Source organism: Platichthys flesus, chromosome 7 (assembly GCF_949316205.1).
Source record: "Platichthys flesus chromosome 7, fPlaFle2.1, whole genome shotgun sequence".
Lineage (NCBI taxonomy): Eukaryota > Metazoa > Chordata > Actinopteri > Pleuronectiformes > Pleuronectidae > Platichthys > Platichthys flesus.
Window position 1 is genome coordinate 19,626,087 of NC_084951.1, and position 19,408 is coordinate 19,645,494.

Sequence of the window (19,408 nt, forward strand, 5' to 3'; positions counted from 1 at the left end):
CATCTCAAACTTCTTGTTTTTCCTGCTTCTGATGGGATTTTAAATGTTAGCTAGTCTGTGTGTCTGTGTCTGTGAGGATTTTTATGGAACAGTACTCTAAAGCAGGAGGGGGGGGGGCTAGGAGCAGTTTAGGGCAGATATTAGGCCTTCACACAAATGATTTATAATAACCTTTGCTGCTTTGTTTTAATCTTGAAGTTAGCTAGAAATGTGTGTGCGTCACAATGCTGGTCAGTCTCACACCTGTCTTGATAAAAGGTCTGATAAGTTCTGGGTACAGACAGAATGGCGTTGTTTTGGTTTTGAGAATGCAAACGATTACACAAACAGACGATACTAACATAGAGCAGGAACACAATATTCTTTACTCCAATGAGCAATAACATTGACCAACAAGGGGTCAGCTGTGGCAAGGCTTGTCATGAAGTGAATATTTTACCCAGCAACCATCAGAGGAGGAGCGAAAAGGATCTGCTCATCACTTCCTGATTCCAATGCCAAGAAGGTGGCCTACGCCTGAGCCCCATTGAGGAAGAACTAAGTCTCGACTCCCATTCATAATGGACCAATCAAATTATACCTTCTGTTATAAAATATTACAAGCGCCGTCTGTTTGAGGCGACTCGTGACTGCCCAGTGCCACTAGAGGGCCGGGTAGTGTGTTGGGTGCCCATTGCTTTGCTGTAACTTTTAATACCTTTTCATTGCTTCTTAATAAATACTTGTTTGAACCAAACCGAGAGCGGCTCTTTTCATATTTAGGATAAACGAACATGCAATGACACTTCCTTTACATTTCAGCACCACTTTACACCAAACTGAAATCTTTTTGGACATAAAGCCAATATAAATATTTAAGTAATTTACATTAATAACTTTTGCCACATTTCAATATAGTAAAAAGCAGACTTTTCTTTCTAATGTTGTAGCTCATGTCATGGAGAACGCCTTGAATCCAGCATGAGAGTACAAACAAAGCATCCGTCAGAGACGGGTAGAGGGGAGAACAGGTATGCGTCCGACAGGTTGGACCACATTGGGGGAGCCACATAACTTCCCTATCAAGCCACACCTAGTCCTGCCTATAAAGTAACTCCCAAAAGATAAGAGATGCACAACCGAGATCGACCACTGCCCGCCATCTTCATCTTCCCCATCAGAGAGCTCTCCACAGAAGCCCCACCATGAGTCTGAGGAGAAACCCCACCAACCGCCCAGGAGGGCACTCCAAGGGCTTCAGCAGCATGTCCATGGGGTCCTACTCCTTCAACAGGATGAGCACCGGCACCGATCAGAGGGCCCCGATCACAGCTGTGACTGTCAACAGGAGCCTGCTCGCCCCACTGAACCTGGAAATCGACCCCACCATCCAGGTTGTCCGCACCCAGGAGAAAGAGCAGATCAAGACCCTCAACAACCGCTTCGTCTCATTCATTGACAAGGTGAGAATCAGGTTTGCAGATAAATGATCACAGAGAGATTTTGGTTTGTGTTGTCCCAATATATTTGAGGCCCAGTTTTATGTTGTGGGTCCTTACTTCCCGTGTCACAGGTGAGATTCCTTGAGCAGCAGAACAAAATGCTGGAAACCAAGTGGCAGCTGCTGCAGAAACAGACAACCGCCTCCTCTAACATCGAGCCCATGCTGAGGTCCTTCATCAGCTCCCTGGAGAGACAGCTGGAGGGCGTCAGCCATGAAAAACTAAGGCTTGACAACGAGAACCTTGTCATGCACAAAAGTGTTGATGACTATAAGACGAGGTAGGACAGAAGCACATATTGTTGAGTAAGTAAACACGAAGTGTGAAGACGTGCAGGGGAGATATGACCTGTGGCGTGTTTCAGGTACGAGGAGGAAATCAACAAGAGGAATGATGCTGAGAACGATTTTGTCATTATCAAAAAGGTAAAGAATGCAATCATGGTTGCTATGATTGATGTTACTCAGTGTGTGCATGTTTAATGCTGATGAATATTTAAAGATTCATTCATCTCTAATGCATGAAATGGACCTGTGTCTTTCATAAAGTCATGCACTAAAGCAGAGGTTGTATGTTTTCCCTGACTACCTGCAGGATGTGGATTCAGGTTATCTGTCTCAGGTGGACCTGAGCGACAGGTTGTCTTCTATCCAGGATGAGCACGTCTTCCTCAGGGCGCTGTATGATACGGTACATAACCATTCACTGGAAAATGCTTTCAAAATTTCATACAGTATTCAAAAAGGAAAACGTGTAAACTACACGTGTTGTACTCTGGAGTATGTCTCCTCATTGCTGCTGTGTCTGTTGTTTGATAAAAGGAGCTGAGTGAGCTACAGGAGAGCCTGAGGACGACCTCTGTGGTGGTGCAGATGGACAACTCCCGCGGCCTGAACATGGATCAGATCGTAGCTGATGTTAGGGCTCAGTACGAGGACATGGCCGCCCGCAGTCGTGAGGAGGCTGAGAGCTGGTACAAGAACAAGGTGAAATACTAAAGTATACGACCCTAAAACAATTAAAACACCGCTACTAATGTCAGGCAATTTTGTGGCAAAACAGGTTTCTCTTGAAAAGTTTAAATAAATGAGGGGCGTCAGTATTTAAGTCAAGCTCATAAATCTACATCACAAGGGACTCTCTTGTCAAACATGATAATGGACTAACATCTTTCTTCCTGTTTGGTACCAGTTTGACCAGATGACTGCAGAGTCGGATAAGTATAGCAATGAAATGCAAAGCAGCAAAGGAGAAATATCTGGACTCACCCGAATGATCAGCCGCCTGCAGAATGAGATCCAGAATGTGAAGGCACAGGTGAGTGACGTGTTGAAAGTCAAAGGCAGCTGAAAAAACACACACTTCGCCACACGTTAAAAACAGTTTCTTCTGATCAATGTTGTAAATGTTTTCTTGATGTGTTCAGCTACACACGGCATCATGCTGATAATCAGCAAAGAACTATGACATGGAGCAAAAGCAGAATTTACCAAAAATCACACACTTTAAGAAATACTATGTTAATTTCTCTATAATTAAAACAATGAAAGATATAAGTTCAGTAGGATGGCAGAAAAAAATGATCCAGAAATGTATGAGTCACACAGGATCTATTAGTATAGTTGTTCTGTTGAAATTTGTCTGACTGGCATGCTGTATAAATACTTAAGTTACTCCTTACATTATGAAATCGTATATGGCTTACTTGAAGCCTCTAAATGTTTCGGTCTATGTGTCACAATCCACATTAACAAAGGTGCATGACACAGTGGAATGGTCTTTGAAAGGAATGATTGACAGAGTAATCACCGTGTATCCCTGCATGTTATTTTTCAGTGTGTCAATCTGGAGGGCCAGGTCTCTGAGGCAGAGCAGCGCGGGGAGGACGCCGTGCTGGATGCCAAGGCTCGCATCAGGGACCTGGAGCTGGCTCTGCAGAGGGCCAAACACGACATGGCTCGCCAGCTGAGAGATTACCAGGAGCTCATGAATGTCAAGCTGAGCCTGGACATAGAGATCTCCACCTACAGGAAGCTGCTGGAGGGAGAGGAGGACAGGTGGGTGGCTCGGGTAGACCTCAGATCACAGTCTAATGCAGGCGTTTCTGGAAAAGAGTCTCAAAAGGATGTGTTCGGCTCAAGCTTGGCATGGTCTTGCTCCCTTTTTTATTAAGGCGATAATAACTTCCTTTGCTCCAAACTTTAATCTACGATCTTCAAAGGATTTTGCCAGCAAGGTCCCTGAGGCTTTGGAATTCTTTGTCTGAGGAGATTAGACTTGCCGGCACTTGAACTGTTTTTGAAATCATTGCTTAAATCATGGTTGCTTGAAAAACCTTTAAATTAATTGTAAAATTTAATTTCATGTTTTGAATTGTTTCATTCTGTCCTGTCTTACGTCCATGTATTTTGGAAAGCACTTTGTAACCTTGTTTAGATGGTGCTACAGAAATAAATAAATAATTATTTTAATTATTATTATTATTATACAGTCAGAATCTTCCGCTCAGATTGTGCTTCTGTATTGTATTTGACATGTGATATATTGAAATTGACGTCTGCTTACATGTGATCACATCCTTCAGCCTTAATGATGGAGATACTCTTGAATAATAACACGTATATGTATTAAATTGGTGAACTTGACCTTGGAAAGACTTTCGCTCACAGTGTATTTCTTCCTCTCTCACTTACAGACTTGGACAGGATACTATTGTCAAAATCCAACAAGTGCCAAGCCAATGTAAGTACTGTGCTTTACAGCTGCAGCTCACTCCATTATCACCAATAATCAGATCAGAATGACCTCATTTCCTGTTTGTATTTGCTTTGTCCAGCCTCCCAGGTTTACAGCCAGCCGCGGCGAAGGTCAAGTCCCGTCCTCATCAAGACAGTGGAGACCCATGACATAACATATAATAAAGAAAACGGAGAGTATTAACCTGCTGAACCACCGTGGCAACATAACTCCCCCTTTACAGTAACCTGCTATAATCCCACTGCACATATGAGCCAAATGTGTTCCTTGTCATGTTTGATGTCACATGTTGTGTTTGAAATAAAGATGTGTTCAGCTCTACGTTCGTGTCCTATTTTCTTTTTGTCCTTCGTAGTTTAGAGGTATTGGTATTGTTTTATATTTATATTTATATTTATATTTATATTTATATTTATATTTATTATTATTATTAATAAACTTGGAGGGTGTGGGGTTAATTGTAATTATATCTTCTTATTACCAATCTGGATCATACTATGCAAATAAAGTTGTCAGATAAATATAGTGGCGCAAAAAGATTTACTCATCTACTCAAGTGAGGTACATTATCATTTTCAAAGAATATAAAACGATAATAACACTGATTATTGGATTATTACTATGGAAGATGTGTATGACCAAAATGTACTAATATGATAAAAACAACTTGTTAGAAATGTTAAATTCATTGCCTATTATTTATACATTTTTATTCTATTCATTATTTGTATATTATTATTATTTATAATCATAGTGTGACTTTGTGACGTTTGTAAGCTATTCAATGTTGAATAAAGTTTTTTGAAAGAGTAAAAAATTAATATATTCAATGGGGCGTTTCCCACAGTTTTTTCTGTTATAACTTGATTCATCAAACTGCGGTTGACTCTGAAGTTCGTGTTGTTTGAACCATGGACTGTTCATTAAGGGTTGGGACCAGGCTCCTGCGGATGTAAACCACACTTTACTTCCTGTTCTGACTCAGTCGTGGTTTAATGTTCAGGAAGCTGCAGATCATCATATCTCCACCATTTTAAACTCTTTATAAACCGTCTGTGTTCAAACCAGTTTCCATCGTTGACCAGCGACGCTTCGTTCGAGGTAACTTTACATTTAACTTCACTGTTAAAACAAGTTGAGCATCGTATCTGTGTTTGAAAACACGAGGCGAAACCGCTTTAAAAAGAGGGAAGTTTATTACTCGGCATTAATAATCTACCTGCGGACATGTTGTCTGTCTCACCCACAGTCACTTGTTCTGTCTGTCTGTCTGTCTCTCTCTGTCTGTCTGTCTGTCTGTCTCTCTCTCTCTCTCTCTCTCTCTCTCTCTCTCTCTCTCATATCCTAACTCTGTCTGTCTCTCTCTCTCTCACCCTCTCTCTCTGCCTGTCTGACTCTGACTGTCTGTCTCTTTCTTTCTGTCCATCTGTTTGCCCGTTTCTCTCTCTCTCTCTCTCTCTCTCTCTCTCTCTCTCTCTCTCTCTGTCCCTCTGTCTGTCGCTCTCTGTCCATAGAGGTCCCTGTCTGTTTTACTTCCTCTATCTATCTATCATATCGTATTATATGTTTCCTTGTTTCTCCGTAGTGACACGATGGACAAAGAGGCTGTGCTGACTCATGTCCTGATGCAGAGACGAACTCCGTCCCTTCTTGGAGGAGAGCAGCCAGTCAGTGTGCTGAGCAGCAGCAGATATGTATCCCAGAGGACAGACAGAGAGGTGGAGGACCAGCTGGCCTCCCTCGATCACACCATCCTCTCGGCTCTGTCTAGTGAAGTCAAGACCGTGCTCCTGGTGGGTGGAGAAGGATCCGGCAAAACCACTGCTCTGGAGAAGCTGGTTGTGGCCTGGGCCAAAGGAGAACACCTTCAGAACTTTACCTGTGTTTTATACTTCGGGCTGAGGGAGATTAGGTCTCTTAAAGACGAGCTGTCCCTGGAGACTTTACTGCAGCACCATCACAGTCCCGTTCCCTCTGAGTCCACGCAGCTCGTTCTGCAGAAGCCTGAGGATGTGCTGTTTGTTTTCGATGATCTGGATCAATACAAACTTTCCCTGGACGCCTCCGTCCACACCCTCTGCTCTGACCCCCGCCAGGCAGTGTCGCTGTCCTGCCTGATATCCAGTCTGCTTCATGGATCACTGCTGAGGGGAGCCGCCTTTGTTGTGACGACCCGGCCAACAGGACACCTGAAGTTTCTGAGCGGCACCAGGGTGAAGGTTCCTGGGTTTTCAAAGCTCCAAAGAGAGACTTACTTCAAAGGGTTCTTCACTGACCCGGCTGCAGCTAACAAAGCACTACTGCACATGGAGCGGACGCTGGGTTTTTATGATTTCTGCACTTCCCCTAGATTCTGTTGGACAGTTTGTTCTATTTACAAAACTCTGATGGATGCTGGAGCAAGACTGCCTGACACTTTGACTCAGCTGTATGTAGATATCCTGGTTCACCTGATGCAGGCGCTCTCGCTGAAGGAGGCCTGCAACAGAGAGCTGGTGCAGGCCCTCGGTGTGATGGCCTCTCATTGTTCCGCCAGCCAGAATTCAAGCTGCACCAAAGAGGAACTCCACTCCTTTGGTTTTCAGAAAATACTCTGCTCCGTTGGTGCTTTCTTGCACGTAGATGGTGACCTGGAGTCAGATGCGTGTGTTTTCTCTTTCACCTCCCCGCTGATGCAGGAGTTCCTCTTGGCCGTGTCTTTCTTTCTGGACACATCGGCGTCTGAGGGCGTGGCGAAGATGTTGGAAAAGTACAAAGGTCACGCAAAGTTTCTAGATCTCTTCTTGTCGGGGCTCTCGGAGCCGGATCAGCACAGACCCCTGGAGATCCTGCTGGGGGGGTTTAACTCGGATCGTATCTTGGATTTTAAGAGTTGGTTTAAAAGCAGCTCAGAGGAAACACTGAAGGGATGTTACAAGGACAGGCACCATCGATGCTTCCATCTACTCCATCAAGCCCAAAATCTGAGTTTGGTGAAAGAGATCATCTCCCCGTCAGAACGTAGAGGCATCAGCTATGGCGACTTGAGCCTCCAGGACTGTGTCGCCCTGAACTACGTCTGGTCTTGTCTCGGTGAGATGAAGCTGTTGAATCTGTACAGTACGAGGGATTTGACAGAAGAGAAGGCAGAAGTCCTGGCTCCAGCTATGAGCTTATCACATAAGATACAGTAAGTCATGGTAAAAACTCATATATTCTGGCATCATTTAGTTCACATGTCATCATATGTAACATGAGGCCCTTGGGTCCCTCAGGTTGTCAAACAGCACCTTGAGTACCGGGGCCGTCTCTCACCTGGCGTCAGCTCTCAGCAGAGGACGCACCGAGGAGCTGGATCTCAATCACACCAGCCTCGCAGGTGAAAAGTTCAAAGTGCTCTGTGCGGGACTCCGAGACTGCAAGCTGCACACTTTAACGTAAGGTTTAATGTAAGCTTATCTAATAACAAAGGTTTCTCAACAGCCCAAAATATCTGTCAAATGAATACACTCTGGGAAATTTTGCTCCTTCTTTTGCCCAGACTTCTGGGATGCGAACTGACTGAGGCGAGCTGTGAAGATCTGATGTCTGTGCTGACCTCAGGCTCCTCTCAGCTGCGTGTGTTAGATATGATGTTTAATCAGATCGGTGACCTGGGCTTCACGAAACTGTGCAAAGCGCTGCACAGTCCTCAATGCTCACTGCAACAGCTCCAGTAGGTGCTTTCAAAGTGTTGTATTATATTCAAACTGTAAAATTTTGTCAGCACCGTCTGTTTATGTCCGACACATTGATCTGAAAAACAACTTTATTGTTTTTTATTAAAAGGCTACGAAGCTGCGAGTTGACTGCAGTATCCATGGAGCCTTTATCGGCAGCTTTGTGCTCTGGAACATCCGAGCTGAGGAAAGTGGACCTGACAACGAACACTATCGGTGACGGTGGAGTGGAGGCTTTGTGCAAGTCGCTGCAGCACCCACATTGTAAACTCCAGAGCCTCAAGTGAGTCTGTGCTACGAGATGACAAATCTGCCGTCAGTGTGTCTCCTGGGATGTTTCGCATCACTGCCTGTTGATTGTACGCCTCGCTAACCAGTACAGTTTCATTCTGCATTCCTCACCTTGAGTTCACCGTGACCTGTGAAATCAAATCAGTTCATCTTCGAGTCCAAGTGACAACTGGTTAACACTAGGAGAGGTGCAGGCAGCTTGGAGATATCATGTTCAAGAGGTCTAAAACATGTTTTATGAGGCCATTGTTACCTTGCCCTTGATCGCCAAGTCTACTGGTCAGCCACTAGTTTTCTCTGTTAAACAGAGAGTGAGACCCTGACCTTCTTCTGTGATGAGTTCATTAATTTACACGTCCTGACTTTGAATAAATCTTTCCCTGTCCAGTTTGATTGATACCGAGCTGACCGGTGTGTGCTGTCCTCATTTGAGGGAGACCTTGATGTCAGAGCACTGCTCTCTGTTAGAGCTGGATCTGTCAGTGAATGATTTGGGCCAAGAGGGGGCGCTGTTGCTCTGCCAAGCCCTGAGTCGTCCTGGATGTCCAGTGGAGAAACTGGGGTTGAGTCACAATCTTGATTTTCAGTGCCACAAATCAAAGAACCATCTTTCACAAATATCTGGTGAAATTCAGATAACATTCATTCTATGTGCTCCACCCTGCAGGTTGACACGCTGTGAGTTAACGCAGAGGGTCTTTAAGGAACTGGGCTCGTTTCTGAGAAGTGGAACTTCTCTACTGAAGTCCCTGAAAGTGGGTTTAAATAAAGTCGGAGATCAAGGGGTTAAACATCTTTGGGATGCTGTTGCACATCCAGGCTGTCTGCTGGAAGAACTGGAGTGAGTACACAGACACTCTCCTTAGATCACTTTGAACACCACATTTCAGTTAGCACTGCATGAGAATCCTCCTCCTCTGTCACAGTGTTGAAATGACAGATTTGACGGACGCCTGTGTTGAAGACCTGTGTGCTGCTGTAAGAGCCAGTAAGACTCTGAAGACCCTGGAGCTGAGAAACAACTCCCTGACGGATGCGTCCGTCCCGGCCCTCGTCCAAGTCATGGAGGACAGCTGCAACATGCAGGAGATGAAGTAAGTCGGATTTTCCTCAGCTTAATTAGAAACTAGAAGAGATCATGTACATCTGCCACAGCCCAACAGTCCCCTAAGGAAACCACATTTAAATTCACTGGATTTTTATTTGAATCCTTAGCAAATTTCAAACACTCATAAATATCAGTCACATAAACATGTGTTTTTTTCCATCAAGAACCATGAATTATTCAGAGAAATCAGAGGAAATGTTTAACGTCCAATCTCACAATGTTATATTGATAAGAAACAAGTCCTGGATTCTCCTCATGATCCGAACCAACACCACAATTTAATGGATTCATCTCTGACCCTTCTACCACAAACACAAACAAACAAATGCAGACAAAACAAGACATAACCACAAGAAGTTACTACTGCCAGCAAGTTAAATACAGTCTTTAAGCCCAGAAAAAAAATCTTTAAACAAGAATCTAACAACCTCATTTTGTTTTCTGACTCTTTCAGCCTGAAGTACAACGACTTTTCAGAGGACGTTTTCGAGATGATGGAGGAGTGCGGTAGAATAAGATACTGACGAAGACGGACTATTCCATCTATTCTCCACCGGTGCTACAGGCTCACATATTGTAATGCTGATTGATGCTTTTATTACAGCTGAAGCACTGGGGCTGAGAATCGGTTGCTTGTCTGTGTCTTATTTTATCTTATCCGTCCATCCATCAATTATCTATACTCATAATCTGCGTGTCTTCTGACTGAGCGGGGGAAGTGGGAGAAACCCCACACAGACAAAGGAAGACACACAGCACTGGTCGAACCGGAATTCGAACCAGGAATCTGTGAGGCAACCCCTCTCTGTGGCGTCGGTGAAAGTTAATATCTTTATGTTCTGACATTGTGGTTGCTTTTCTGACATTTTATAGCCCAATTGATTAGTCAACAATAATGACATTTAATCAAAACGCACTAATCAATAGTTAACATTACACATTGTGGCTGTCATTTCACCGTCGAGCGAAGTCCTTCAACACATTCATTTGATGCAGTGATAGTTTATTAAGACAGCTTTGGCATTTTAAAGAGATATTTCTTGGCTTCATTAAGACAGACACACTATTGCGTGATTTTGATTTACAGCTATAAAATATATTTGACCAAATTCATAAATGAAATCTGTCTCTGTATAAAACCAAGTATCAGACGCTTGCTGCAGTTTCTAACTTTGAGAAAACACACACACACAGCGAGGTGCAGACAGACCACACAGATGTCTCCGTCTGCCTCTGTCACCACAAAGCAGGAGTAAACCTCACACAGTGTAAACCTGACACAGGGATACCGTGCAAAATCCGGTCTGTATCCAGTCCTCTCCATTTGAAAAAAAAGAAGGTCAAGTGAGGAGGGTGGGCCTCACAAGCACACGGAGCATGAGTGAAAGCCACACTGGAAGTAAATATCCTCCTCCTGGTGCTCAGTGGTCATGAGCTCCTCCGTTAAGGTTCCCAGTGTGACTGCTGCCCTTTGTGTTCAGGGTCTCTGACGGACTTTTACTGCAACTGGAATTACTCTCTTCTTCTGAGCTGCTGTCGACGTCACTGCGGTCATCTTTTGACACCTGTAAAATAAAAACATGCGAGTGTCTTACTGACAATCGGATTTGTGAAGAAAGTTACAATACAACTAAAATGTCTACGACCACAACTTTGAAAATGACGAGATGTGAGATTGCAGATTTCTGGACTTTGCTTTTCATGCAGTTCTTGCATGAAAATAGCTTTAGGGAGGTAGTGGGCATTTGCACTCAAAGTTTCAACCTGAGGATACTGTTAAATGAATCAGGTTACTACAGTTATTCATTCTCTCAGGACGATGATTTATTTGTCAATCCAGTTAAGTCTGGCCCAAAGTAAAAGGAGCCCCTGACAGACCACAATGCTGCCCTGTAGCGATCAAGGCTAAACGTGATCCTGCAAGGATAAGAATCCCAGACTAACCTTTCCCTTGAATATGGCTTTGATGGCAATACGAGCGATGAGGTAGAACCAGATGATGTGAAGAGCCTGCAGGACCAGCAGCAACCCGTTGAACAGCCACCAGGACTGGTAGGGCCCGCCGATCTCCCAGCTCTCAAACAGAACACTGTTAACAATCCTACAACAAACACAGACAAACAAACAGGTTACTAGAGCCTTCAATATATTATTATTATTATTATGGTTTAAAATACATCATCCCTCCCGTTGGACAGTTTGATCTTGGTAGCAGAACTTTAAGTTACATATAGTTTTAAATCTCAGCTTCTTTCTGTGCAATCTATTTCAGGATATTAATATCACCTCAAGTTGTTTAACCTTGTTTTAAACATTTAAACATTTGTTTTATTTTATAAATGTAATATTCACTTCTTATGCAAAAAAACAGTCATTCTTTTGGTTGTAAATTTTAAGTAGTAGCCTTCAAAGGGCACCTGGATAATGAGTGATCGATCTTTTTTATTCTGGGTTAATTCTTTTTGGGCTTGCACAGAATAATGGGAGTGGTAACAGATTATGAAACTAACCAACTGTAACACGGCCGGTTATCTGGTATGCTTTTGTGTGTGTCTCACCAGAAAGGATAGATGACAAGTCGAGTGATGAAGAAAACTATGCTGAACGTCACAAACAGGCCATCACATAGCCTCTGGTACTTGGCATAGTTAGCCAGCTTGGCTGCCTTGGGAAATAAAGAAGACTTTAATGAATCACACTGATAGAGTATCAAACCAATATCTCCAAGTTGCAGTAAACAGTATTCATAGACAGTATATATATATATATATATTCACATTCAGGCTATATTCATTGCTGTTTCTTCGTTGGTTGTTACTGACTTGGTGGAAGGGTGGGATGTGGGCCAAAGAAAGAACCCATCAAGTTTTAGTGTTGATTCAATTAAGGGGGCGGATTCAAGATTTTTTTCTTTCTTTAACATTGCAAGATAGGGCGTCAGCTTGGCAGAGACATGCTCTCTCTTAGTGCCCTTCTAGTTATGGATGTGCTATCTTGTCAGACTGGTACCAGAGGTAGCTCACAACACAGTTATTTAATTTACATGCTCACAACTGTAAGCACCTACATTTTGTAAAACATCTCAGAACCCCCCAAAATTTGCCTCATGGAGCAACTTAAAGCAAAACTGAAATGGCATTCAGTAGAGTGCATAACCGTGCCAACACTCCCTTTATGAAACCACATTTAAATGAACTAGATCTGAATTTCTAAACTAAAATAAACAATCATAATTATAAGTCCCCTAAACTAAACATGCCCGATTTTTGGTTTCATCAAGGGCCATGAATCATTCTGTGAGTAACCAAGGAAAATGTTGAGAAACGCCCTCATCTCTCACGGAAAATCCTGAATCCACCTCAAACATGAACAGATTCTTCCTCACGTCATGCCCCAGCCCTCTGCAAAATGTAATGGCAATTGGTTGTGCAGGTTGTGTAATCCTGCTTACTAACTAAGAGCAGACAAAATCACACGAATATATCCTTTACTGAGTGCTTTACCTCAAGGAAGATGTCGGATGCATCATGCACACACATGACCAAAGTACCAGCTCTTAGCATGTTGTTGGCATAGGAGAAGGTGATGAGGATTATGGTGGCCATGTGGTGGACAAGCATGATCATGAAATCCTGTCGTCGATGAAGTGAAGGGGGATGACAGAAAGGAAAAAGGATGTTAAAGGGACGCATTCAGCCACTGGACATGAGCAAACTCATAAAAACACCTGCAGCTAAATGAGCAATGAGACGAAGCTGGTTGCAGAATCCTCCTCACTCGTTGTTTTTTGTTCTTTCAATAAGAATATCACAACTGAAAGACATTGTGTCGATACTGGTACGACACATCGCTGTTAAACCATGTGTAAGTCGTATCTTTACGGCACTGCAGCATTTCATCGTTTAACCTGTTCTGTCAGAGCACACCATCACGGCTCTATTCTCATGCATAAAGCCGGGAGCAGGAACTGGTCTGACAGTTTGTAAATACTCTGTCAAAGGAATTTAAAAAAAAGGGGAAGCGAAACAAAGGTAACAAGAAAAACTGGTGAATCTGCTCTGAAAGGAGGTGAATCGGGCATTCAGCCGAGCTCCTGTGAGGCCGCACAATAGAGTTGTGTTTAGCCGATGTTGCCTCACCTTGCGTTTTATGTCTGTGAACTGGGAAAACATCAGTGACCAATAGAAAGCCAGCTCAGCTATATAGTGGGTGTACTGTCCAGGGCTCAGCACCTACAGGGGGGGTTGGAAAAAAAGAGAAAATACAGCTTAAACAAATATGTATTTGCGCTGATATGCACACATCATGGCATTGAACTGGTTGGTGATAGTATTGACAGATGATTATAATGATTGTTGAGTTGATTAAAAAAAGAAACAAACCTGAAAAGGAAACTTGTGCCAGCATATTCTGGTATTCCACATCCATGGCGACTGGGAAAAAAATAGATAAATATGTGAGATTTGAGGACAAGTTATATATAACACAGCAATGATCAGGTGCTCATATTAATATAGGTTACATGATATTATAATTCCTTAATTTCATTCTGGCTCTACTGAACTCTATTCTAGGCGTCCTTCCTGTGTAAGGGATGACAGTTCTTGGTTTTTGTTAAAATGTAACATTCTGTTTATCTGGATGTGCTGACTGAGTTTAATGTTTAAGCACCAAATTCCCTCTATGTTACAATCCCTCAATGAATCTCTACATGATAAACAGACAGTGTTGACCAACTTCAAAACAAACAACTTTGTCTGCTGAAAGCTTGTTTTTGCTTGAGCTAAAGTTTTTGCACGGAAAGCGGACTTTGGATTTTCACTTTCAAAGGCCAAACATTTTTACCTGAAGAAATTTTAATCAGCAAAAGATAAGGTAAACTAATGTGTTTCCATCCACCACTGTTATGCGATTATAAGGGAATAAAACCCATCCAGATGATCAGGTGAAAGTACTGTTTCTCTAGTTGTGTGCCATTAAACCATTGCAGAAGAAGAAGACCTAGTACTAGTGAGCGCTAGTTCAAGTTTCTCTACTGTGGAAAACTGGCAAAAAAAAACACGAAATGCACTTTGTAGCCAATACTTCCACTTCAGCTACGGGTACAAATGTTTTCATGATATTTGTTTGCCTATTTGATAATATCTCTCGAGCGCCTTGAGGGAATTTTTTCAAATTTGGTACAAACTTTCACTTGGACTCACTGACGAACTGATCGTTATTTGATTGTCAAAGGTTCTCGCTGACCTTGTGTTCTTGATCTATCTGGAGCACCTATCGTAACTTTCTTTTCATCTAGTACAAACATTCACTTGGACTCAAGGAAGAAGGCATTCGAATTTTGGAGGTCAGAGGTTAACGTCACTGTGACCTTTCACACCCATTTGTTGCAGCGTGAAAGCATTATCTTAATAACACCCTCATTGGCACAAATATTCACTTAGACTCACGGAACAGGATATCTCAAGTCTGCCCTGAGAGAACCTCATCAACCTTTGACCAGTTGTCACCTGAATTTCAAGATTAACAGATAAGATTTCCTTGGTCAAAAGTCACCATAACCTGAATGGTATGTAGAATGAAACTGCACTGGTTGGCTAAGGTATACAACCGCAAGGAGGACAGTCAGTTTTTCCTGAGATCAATACCCCAATTTAAAAAACACACATAAATGCAGGTGGATGGAAACAATAACTGTAGGTGCTTTAGGACGCCTGATTTAGAATTGACTTGAAAAATTGTGAAGCTCTCCTTCAAGCCTGTCTCACATACAGTGTGCTTAGTACATGTCCACCTTTCAATATAATGTCATATGGTACAAAAAAAATAACATAATATGCAAATTCTCAACTCACCACCCACAAATGGCGAATGGAATAGATAAAAATTCCCAAGTAAAATGTAAATCTCCACCTGTCATTAAAGAAAAGAGATGAACTGGTTAAACAGAGCAGTTATATATTAACCTTTCATAAATAGTTTGTTCACTCATAAACTCCATTCGTACGACTCAGCAGTTTAGTGGGAACCTTTGGAAGAACCTACATGCTCTCACAGAACTTTGTCTGCGTACTGGGCCGGTCTTGGCTCCGGCGGATGCGAAACCATCGCTGTATTTTCCGTACATCCCAGTCCAGCTGCTTGGACAGACCCTCCAGTTGCCTTGAGTCTGGTTTCTAAGGGGGACAACACATGGGAATTACAAATGACTTGCTTTCCGGAGCCTCTACTTGTAACACCACAATAGCAGTAGATATTCCTGTCCCACAACTGCGAGGTATTTAATGAACACGTCAGTATGCCTGTGGTGCTGTGATCCTAAGCAGTAACACCAGTGTTGCAGTGTGCAGAGGAGCTTTTAATGGACTACAGGACAAACGTGGGCCTTATGTACCGTTTTGGACAGATACAGCCTCTCCAGGGCAGCGTTGGGCAGAGCTTGTCGAGGCACTCCCGCCTGAATCTGAAGTATGTGGGCACAGGGCTTGGCCACCAGCCTGTAAACACACAGACAGAGGCAAAAAAAAGAAAAAGGAAAGGGAGAAAAGAGAGAGAGGGTGGGGGCAGGGAGGGGACAGAGATGTTGCGGGAGTGAGACATTTGGGGAAGGAGGGAGTCAGAGAGAGAAGTTTAATACTTTCAGAAACAGATGGACGATAAAACAAGATTTGCCAACAGTCATGAAGCGTAGAGCTTTCGCAGTTGAACCTACAAAGTTATGTTTCACATGTATGTGTGAGTATATCTGTGAGTGTGTGTGTGTCCTGATGGGAGGGAAAGCTAGCACAATAGAGGCTACAGCGCGGAGACAGGCCAGCGCAAGAAAGCTGGAATCCTGGGGAATGTAGCACCTAGACTAAACAACATGATGACCTGTCATGTGAGCAGATGGGAGACAGAGATGGGAGTTCTGCCTCTAACTAAAATAGTGATGTGTGTCACATGATCATCTGGCTGAGTTAACCGGTTTTCAAGCTCCATCTCTGAGCCATTTATTACATCTCAATCTAACAACCCCCCACTTATCTGGAGGAGCTTCCACAACATGGAAACCCGCTGAATGAATAGAGGCACACACTGCGCTCAGGGCCTTCCCCCGGCAGCGCTGATTTTCCTGCTGAAATGAAGCTGCTCTTTACACGACTTGTATTGGCTCAGTTGCCGTTGCACCACAGACCGTTTTTTTAAAACTCCATAAAATAACACAAGGAATTTTGACTGTGCAATTATTATATGTCAATTCCTTACTTTTCCTCTTTAGCTGTTTATGAAAAAAACTGTCATTGCTGAGGGAGGTAAACATGCGCCATAAGCCAGAGGAGTTGTTTTCATGTCATCACCAACAGTGTTAAATAAGAGGCTGAGACAAAACCAAGAATGATCTACGAATCATTTTCTCATCTTAAAAGAGACAGAAACAGGTTATACGAGGAGACAAACTGAACTATCCACAACAATTTGTTTAAAGGGATTTTTGCCTTATTTCATTTCAACTATATTTGTGTATTTGTCAAAAATAGCAAACTGAAGGATTTTAGATAAAGATGCATAACAAGACCATAGAGATATTGTTCTTTCTGGTGTTCAGATAGTTATATATTTTAAAGTATATATCCTCATATAGATATGATTACCTGCGATGAACAACATTAGAGTTGTTATATTCATATATATAAATATACATTTTCTTTATGATCAACAGTTTCCAAGAGAGCCTGAACCTCTCACCTGTGCTCTCACACAGAGCTTGTTCTTCACGTGTTGCATTAAATCATTACATTGTATAACCTCATATAGAAATTATTAACTGCACTTAAGAACCTTTGACTTGCTATACTTTGAGTTTTGTTATATTCGACAGTTCCCCAAAGAGAAAGAGAACCTCTCACCTGTGCACTCACAGAGTTTGGTATTTCTAACATCTAGATAGTTTTCAATTTGTCTGATCTATCAAATATTGTGTTGATTAAAACTACGACACTACCTGTGCTCACCTAAGAACCTGCAAGGGGTCAAGATTAGAGCTGTTATCTTCAGATAAGATAAGATCATTTTATTGTCCCTTCACTGGTACAGTGACTTTCTGTTCGAAGCCATCCAGTAGATGCCCATTAGAATAGAATAAAGAAGAACGCATACAAGATAAAATACGATATTATAATATTGAACACTTTATTTATATTGTTAAAGGGGTGTTCTCTCTTTTCCTGTACGATCCACATTGTGCACATGAGCCTGAACCTCTCACCTGTGGCTCTCACCCACGCAGTTTGTGGACTCTCGTGTCCAGATAGTATTAAATTAGTATTACATTTGACTGATCTATCAAAGATCGTGTGTTTATTTAAACTACGACAGTATTAAATCCTCATATAGAACTGATTATCTGCAATTAACAACATTTGACTTGTTCAACAGTTTCCCATAGAGCCTGAACCTCTCACCTGTGCTCTCACGCAGTTTGCTGCCTGTGGCGTCCAGGTACATTTCAAAATGTGACCGATCTATCAAAGATCATGTTTATTAAAACTATATCAGTGTTTATCCTAATAAAGGGAACCGGCTAGGGTCTACTTCAGAGCCGCTGTGTTCATTCTGTTGTAGCGTCTTTTTCCTCATCTCCTTTATGATCAACAGATGCAACATGACCCGCTCGCACAGTCGGCGGACCCGCGGAGGAATAAACTTCCGTAACATTTCGTCCCGGCGGTGTTTTACCTCTCGAACAGCAGCCTCAGGAGAAACACCCCGGCAGACAGAGGCAGGGCGTACAGGACGTCTCCCGCCCGGGGATACTCCTCACCAGGTGGGGGATGTTCCAGGTCCGCCCATGTAACATTTTCGGGAAGCCAGAATCTATCGCTCCAAAACCAGGCCGAGAAAGAGGAAGTCATCGGGGGAACAGGAGAGCACCAGCAGCACCAGCAGAAGCAGAAGCAGACGCGTGTAACAAACAAAAAAAAAACACACAACCAGCGGGGTAGCGCAAAGCGGACCGATTTAACTGTCGCACATCTGCTGTGTTGACTTCACTGATATTAAACTTTGGCAGCGGCGTCCCCACCTCCTCGCTGCGACACGACAGGAACCGAGCATCGCCTCTGGTGAACTAAACCGGCCGGATCACTCGCCTCCTACGTAGGGCTGAACGGCGACACCCACCGCACTGATTAGGCAACTTTCAATAAAGTTTTTCCACTCGAGCCTCCCACACACTGACGGGCTGCTGTCTCCCACAGACAAGCTGCAGGGCCGCGCGTGTCTGCGGCGTGTAGACGGCACCGTGAGGAAGTGGAGCTAACTTCAGATAACGTGACTGCCACACCCTCCGATTCACAATTAGCCAGGGCTAGTTAGCCGCTACAGCCAATTAACGCTGTAAGTGTTATCCCTTGAGACTCATCACTAAATGCACCTCAACAGTTAACTCCTGTCAGTTCGCTATAATAACCCAAATCAATATAACACTTCTTCAATAAGCTATCTTTAGCTTATATGACAACCACACTTCCAATTAACCATTACCCAGGGCTAGTTAGCCGCCACATCCAATTAACGCTGTAAGTCTTATCCCTTGAGACTCATCACTAAATGCAATGTTAACAGTTAACTCCTGTTAGTTCGCTATTAATAACCAAAATCAATAATGACACTTCTCTAATAAGCTATCTTTAACCTATATGAGAACCACACTTCCGATTTACCATTAGCCAGGGTTAGTTAGCCACTACAGCCAATTAATACTATAACTTTTAATTCACCATTAAATGCACCTTAACGTGATTTCAGGTAAGAGTAAACTATTTTCAGTTTGCTATAAATAATCAAACCCAATAAAAGAAAACTTTTCTTATAAGCTAACTTTAGCTAACATGACAATTACACCTCCGATTCACGATTAGTTAGCCCTGATAGCCAATTAACGCTAGCACAAACTCATTTCAAAGTTGTTTGGTGATTACAGCACACGGAAGCTTTTTTCTAACAGTTAAATCACACCTAACTCTGAAACTCGCCATTAAATGCATCTAATGTGATTTCATGTAACGACCAATGTCAGTTTGCCATAAACA

At 42.8% G+C, this 19,408-nt stretch overlaps 2 protein-coding genes and 1 pseudogene across 3 annotated transcripts; 2 read left to right on the forward strand and 1 right to left on the reverse strand.

The window, feature by feature from the left end:
* Positions 1-1,110: 1,110 nt before the first annotated feature.
* On the forward strand, positions 1,111-4,545 carry LOC133956349 (keratin, type II cytoskeletal 8-like; annotated as a pseudogene).
* A 571-nt stretch (positions 4,546-5,116) lies between these two features.
* si:ch73-233m11.2 (NACHT, LRR and PYD domains-containing protein 3) lies at positions 5,117-9,960 on the forward strand. 2 transcript variants are annotated; one of them, XM_062391312.1, is made up of 9 exons: positions 5,117-5,339; positions 5,824-7,407; positions 7,493-7,654; positions 7,759-7,932; positions 8,046-8,219; positions 8,616-8,789; positions 8,895-9,068; positions 9,154-9,321; positions 9,790-9,960. In XM_062391312.1, exons 2-9 carry the CDS (start codon positions 5,831-5,833, stop codon positions 9,857-9,859), a joined length of 2,673 nt encoding a protein of 890 aa, XP_062247296.1. In that variant the 5' UTR covers positions 5,117-5,339; positions 5,824-5,830; the 3' UTR covers positions 9,860-9,960. The 2 variants fall into 2 exon arrangements, with proteins under 2 accessions (XP_062247296.1, XP_062247295.1); XM_062391311.1 differs by having other exon boundaries at positions 8,616-9,068.
* On the reverse strand, positions 9,409-18,545 carry LOC133956350 (ceramide synthase 5-like). Its single transcript, XM_062391313.1, has 10 exons — positions 18,054-18,545; positions 15,730-15,832; positions 15,381-15,511; positions 15,191-15,248; positions 13,718-13,768; positions 13,475-13,567; positions 12,839-12,967; positions 11,894-12,000; positions 11,280-11,436; positions 9,409-10,900 (listed from the first exon to the last, which is right to left on the reverse strand). Exons 1-10 carry the CDS (start codon positions 18,227-18,229, stop codon positions 10,757-10,759), a joined length of 1,149 nt encoding a protein of 382 aa, XP_062247297.1. The 5' UTR covers positions 18,230-18,545; the 3' UTR covers positions 9,409-10,756.
* Positions 18,546-19,408: the final 863 nt, after the last annotated feature.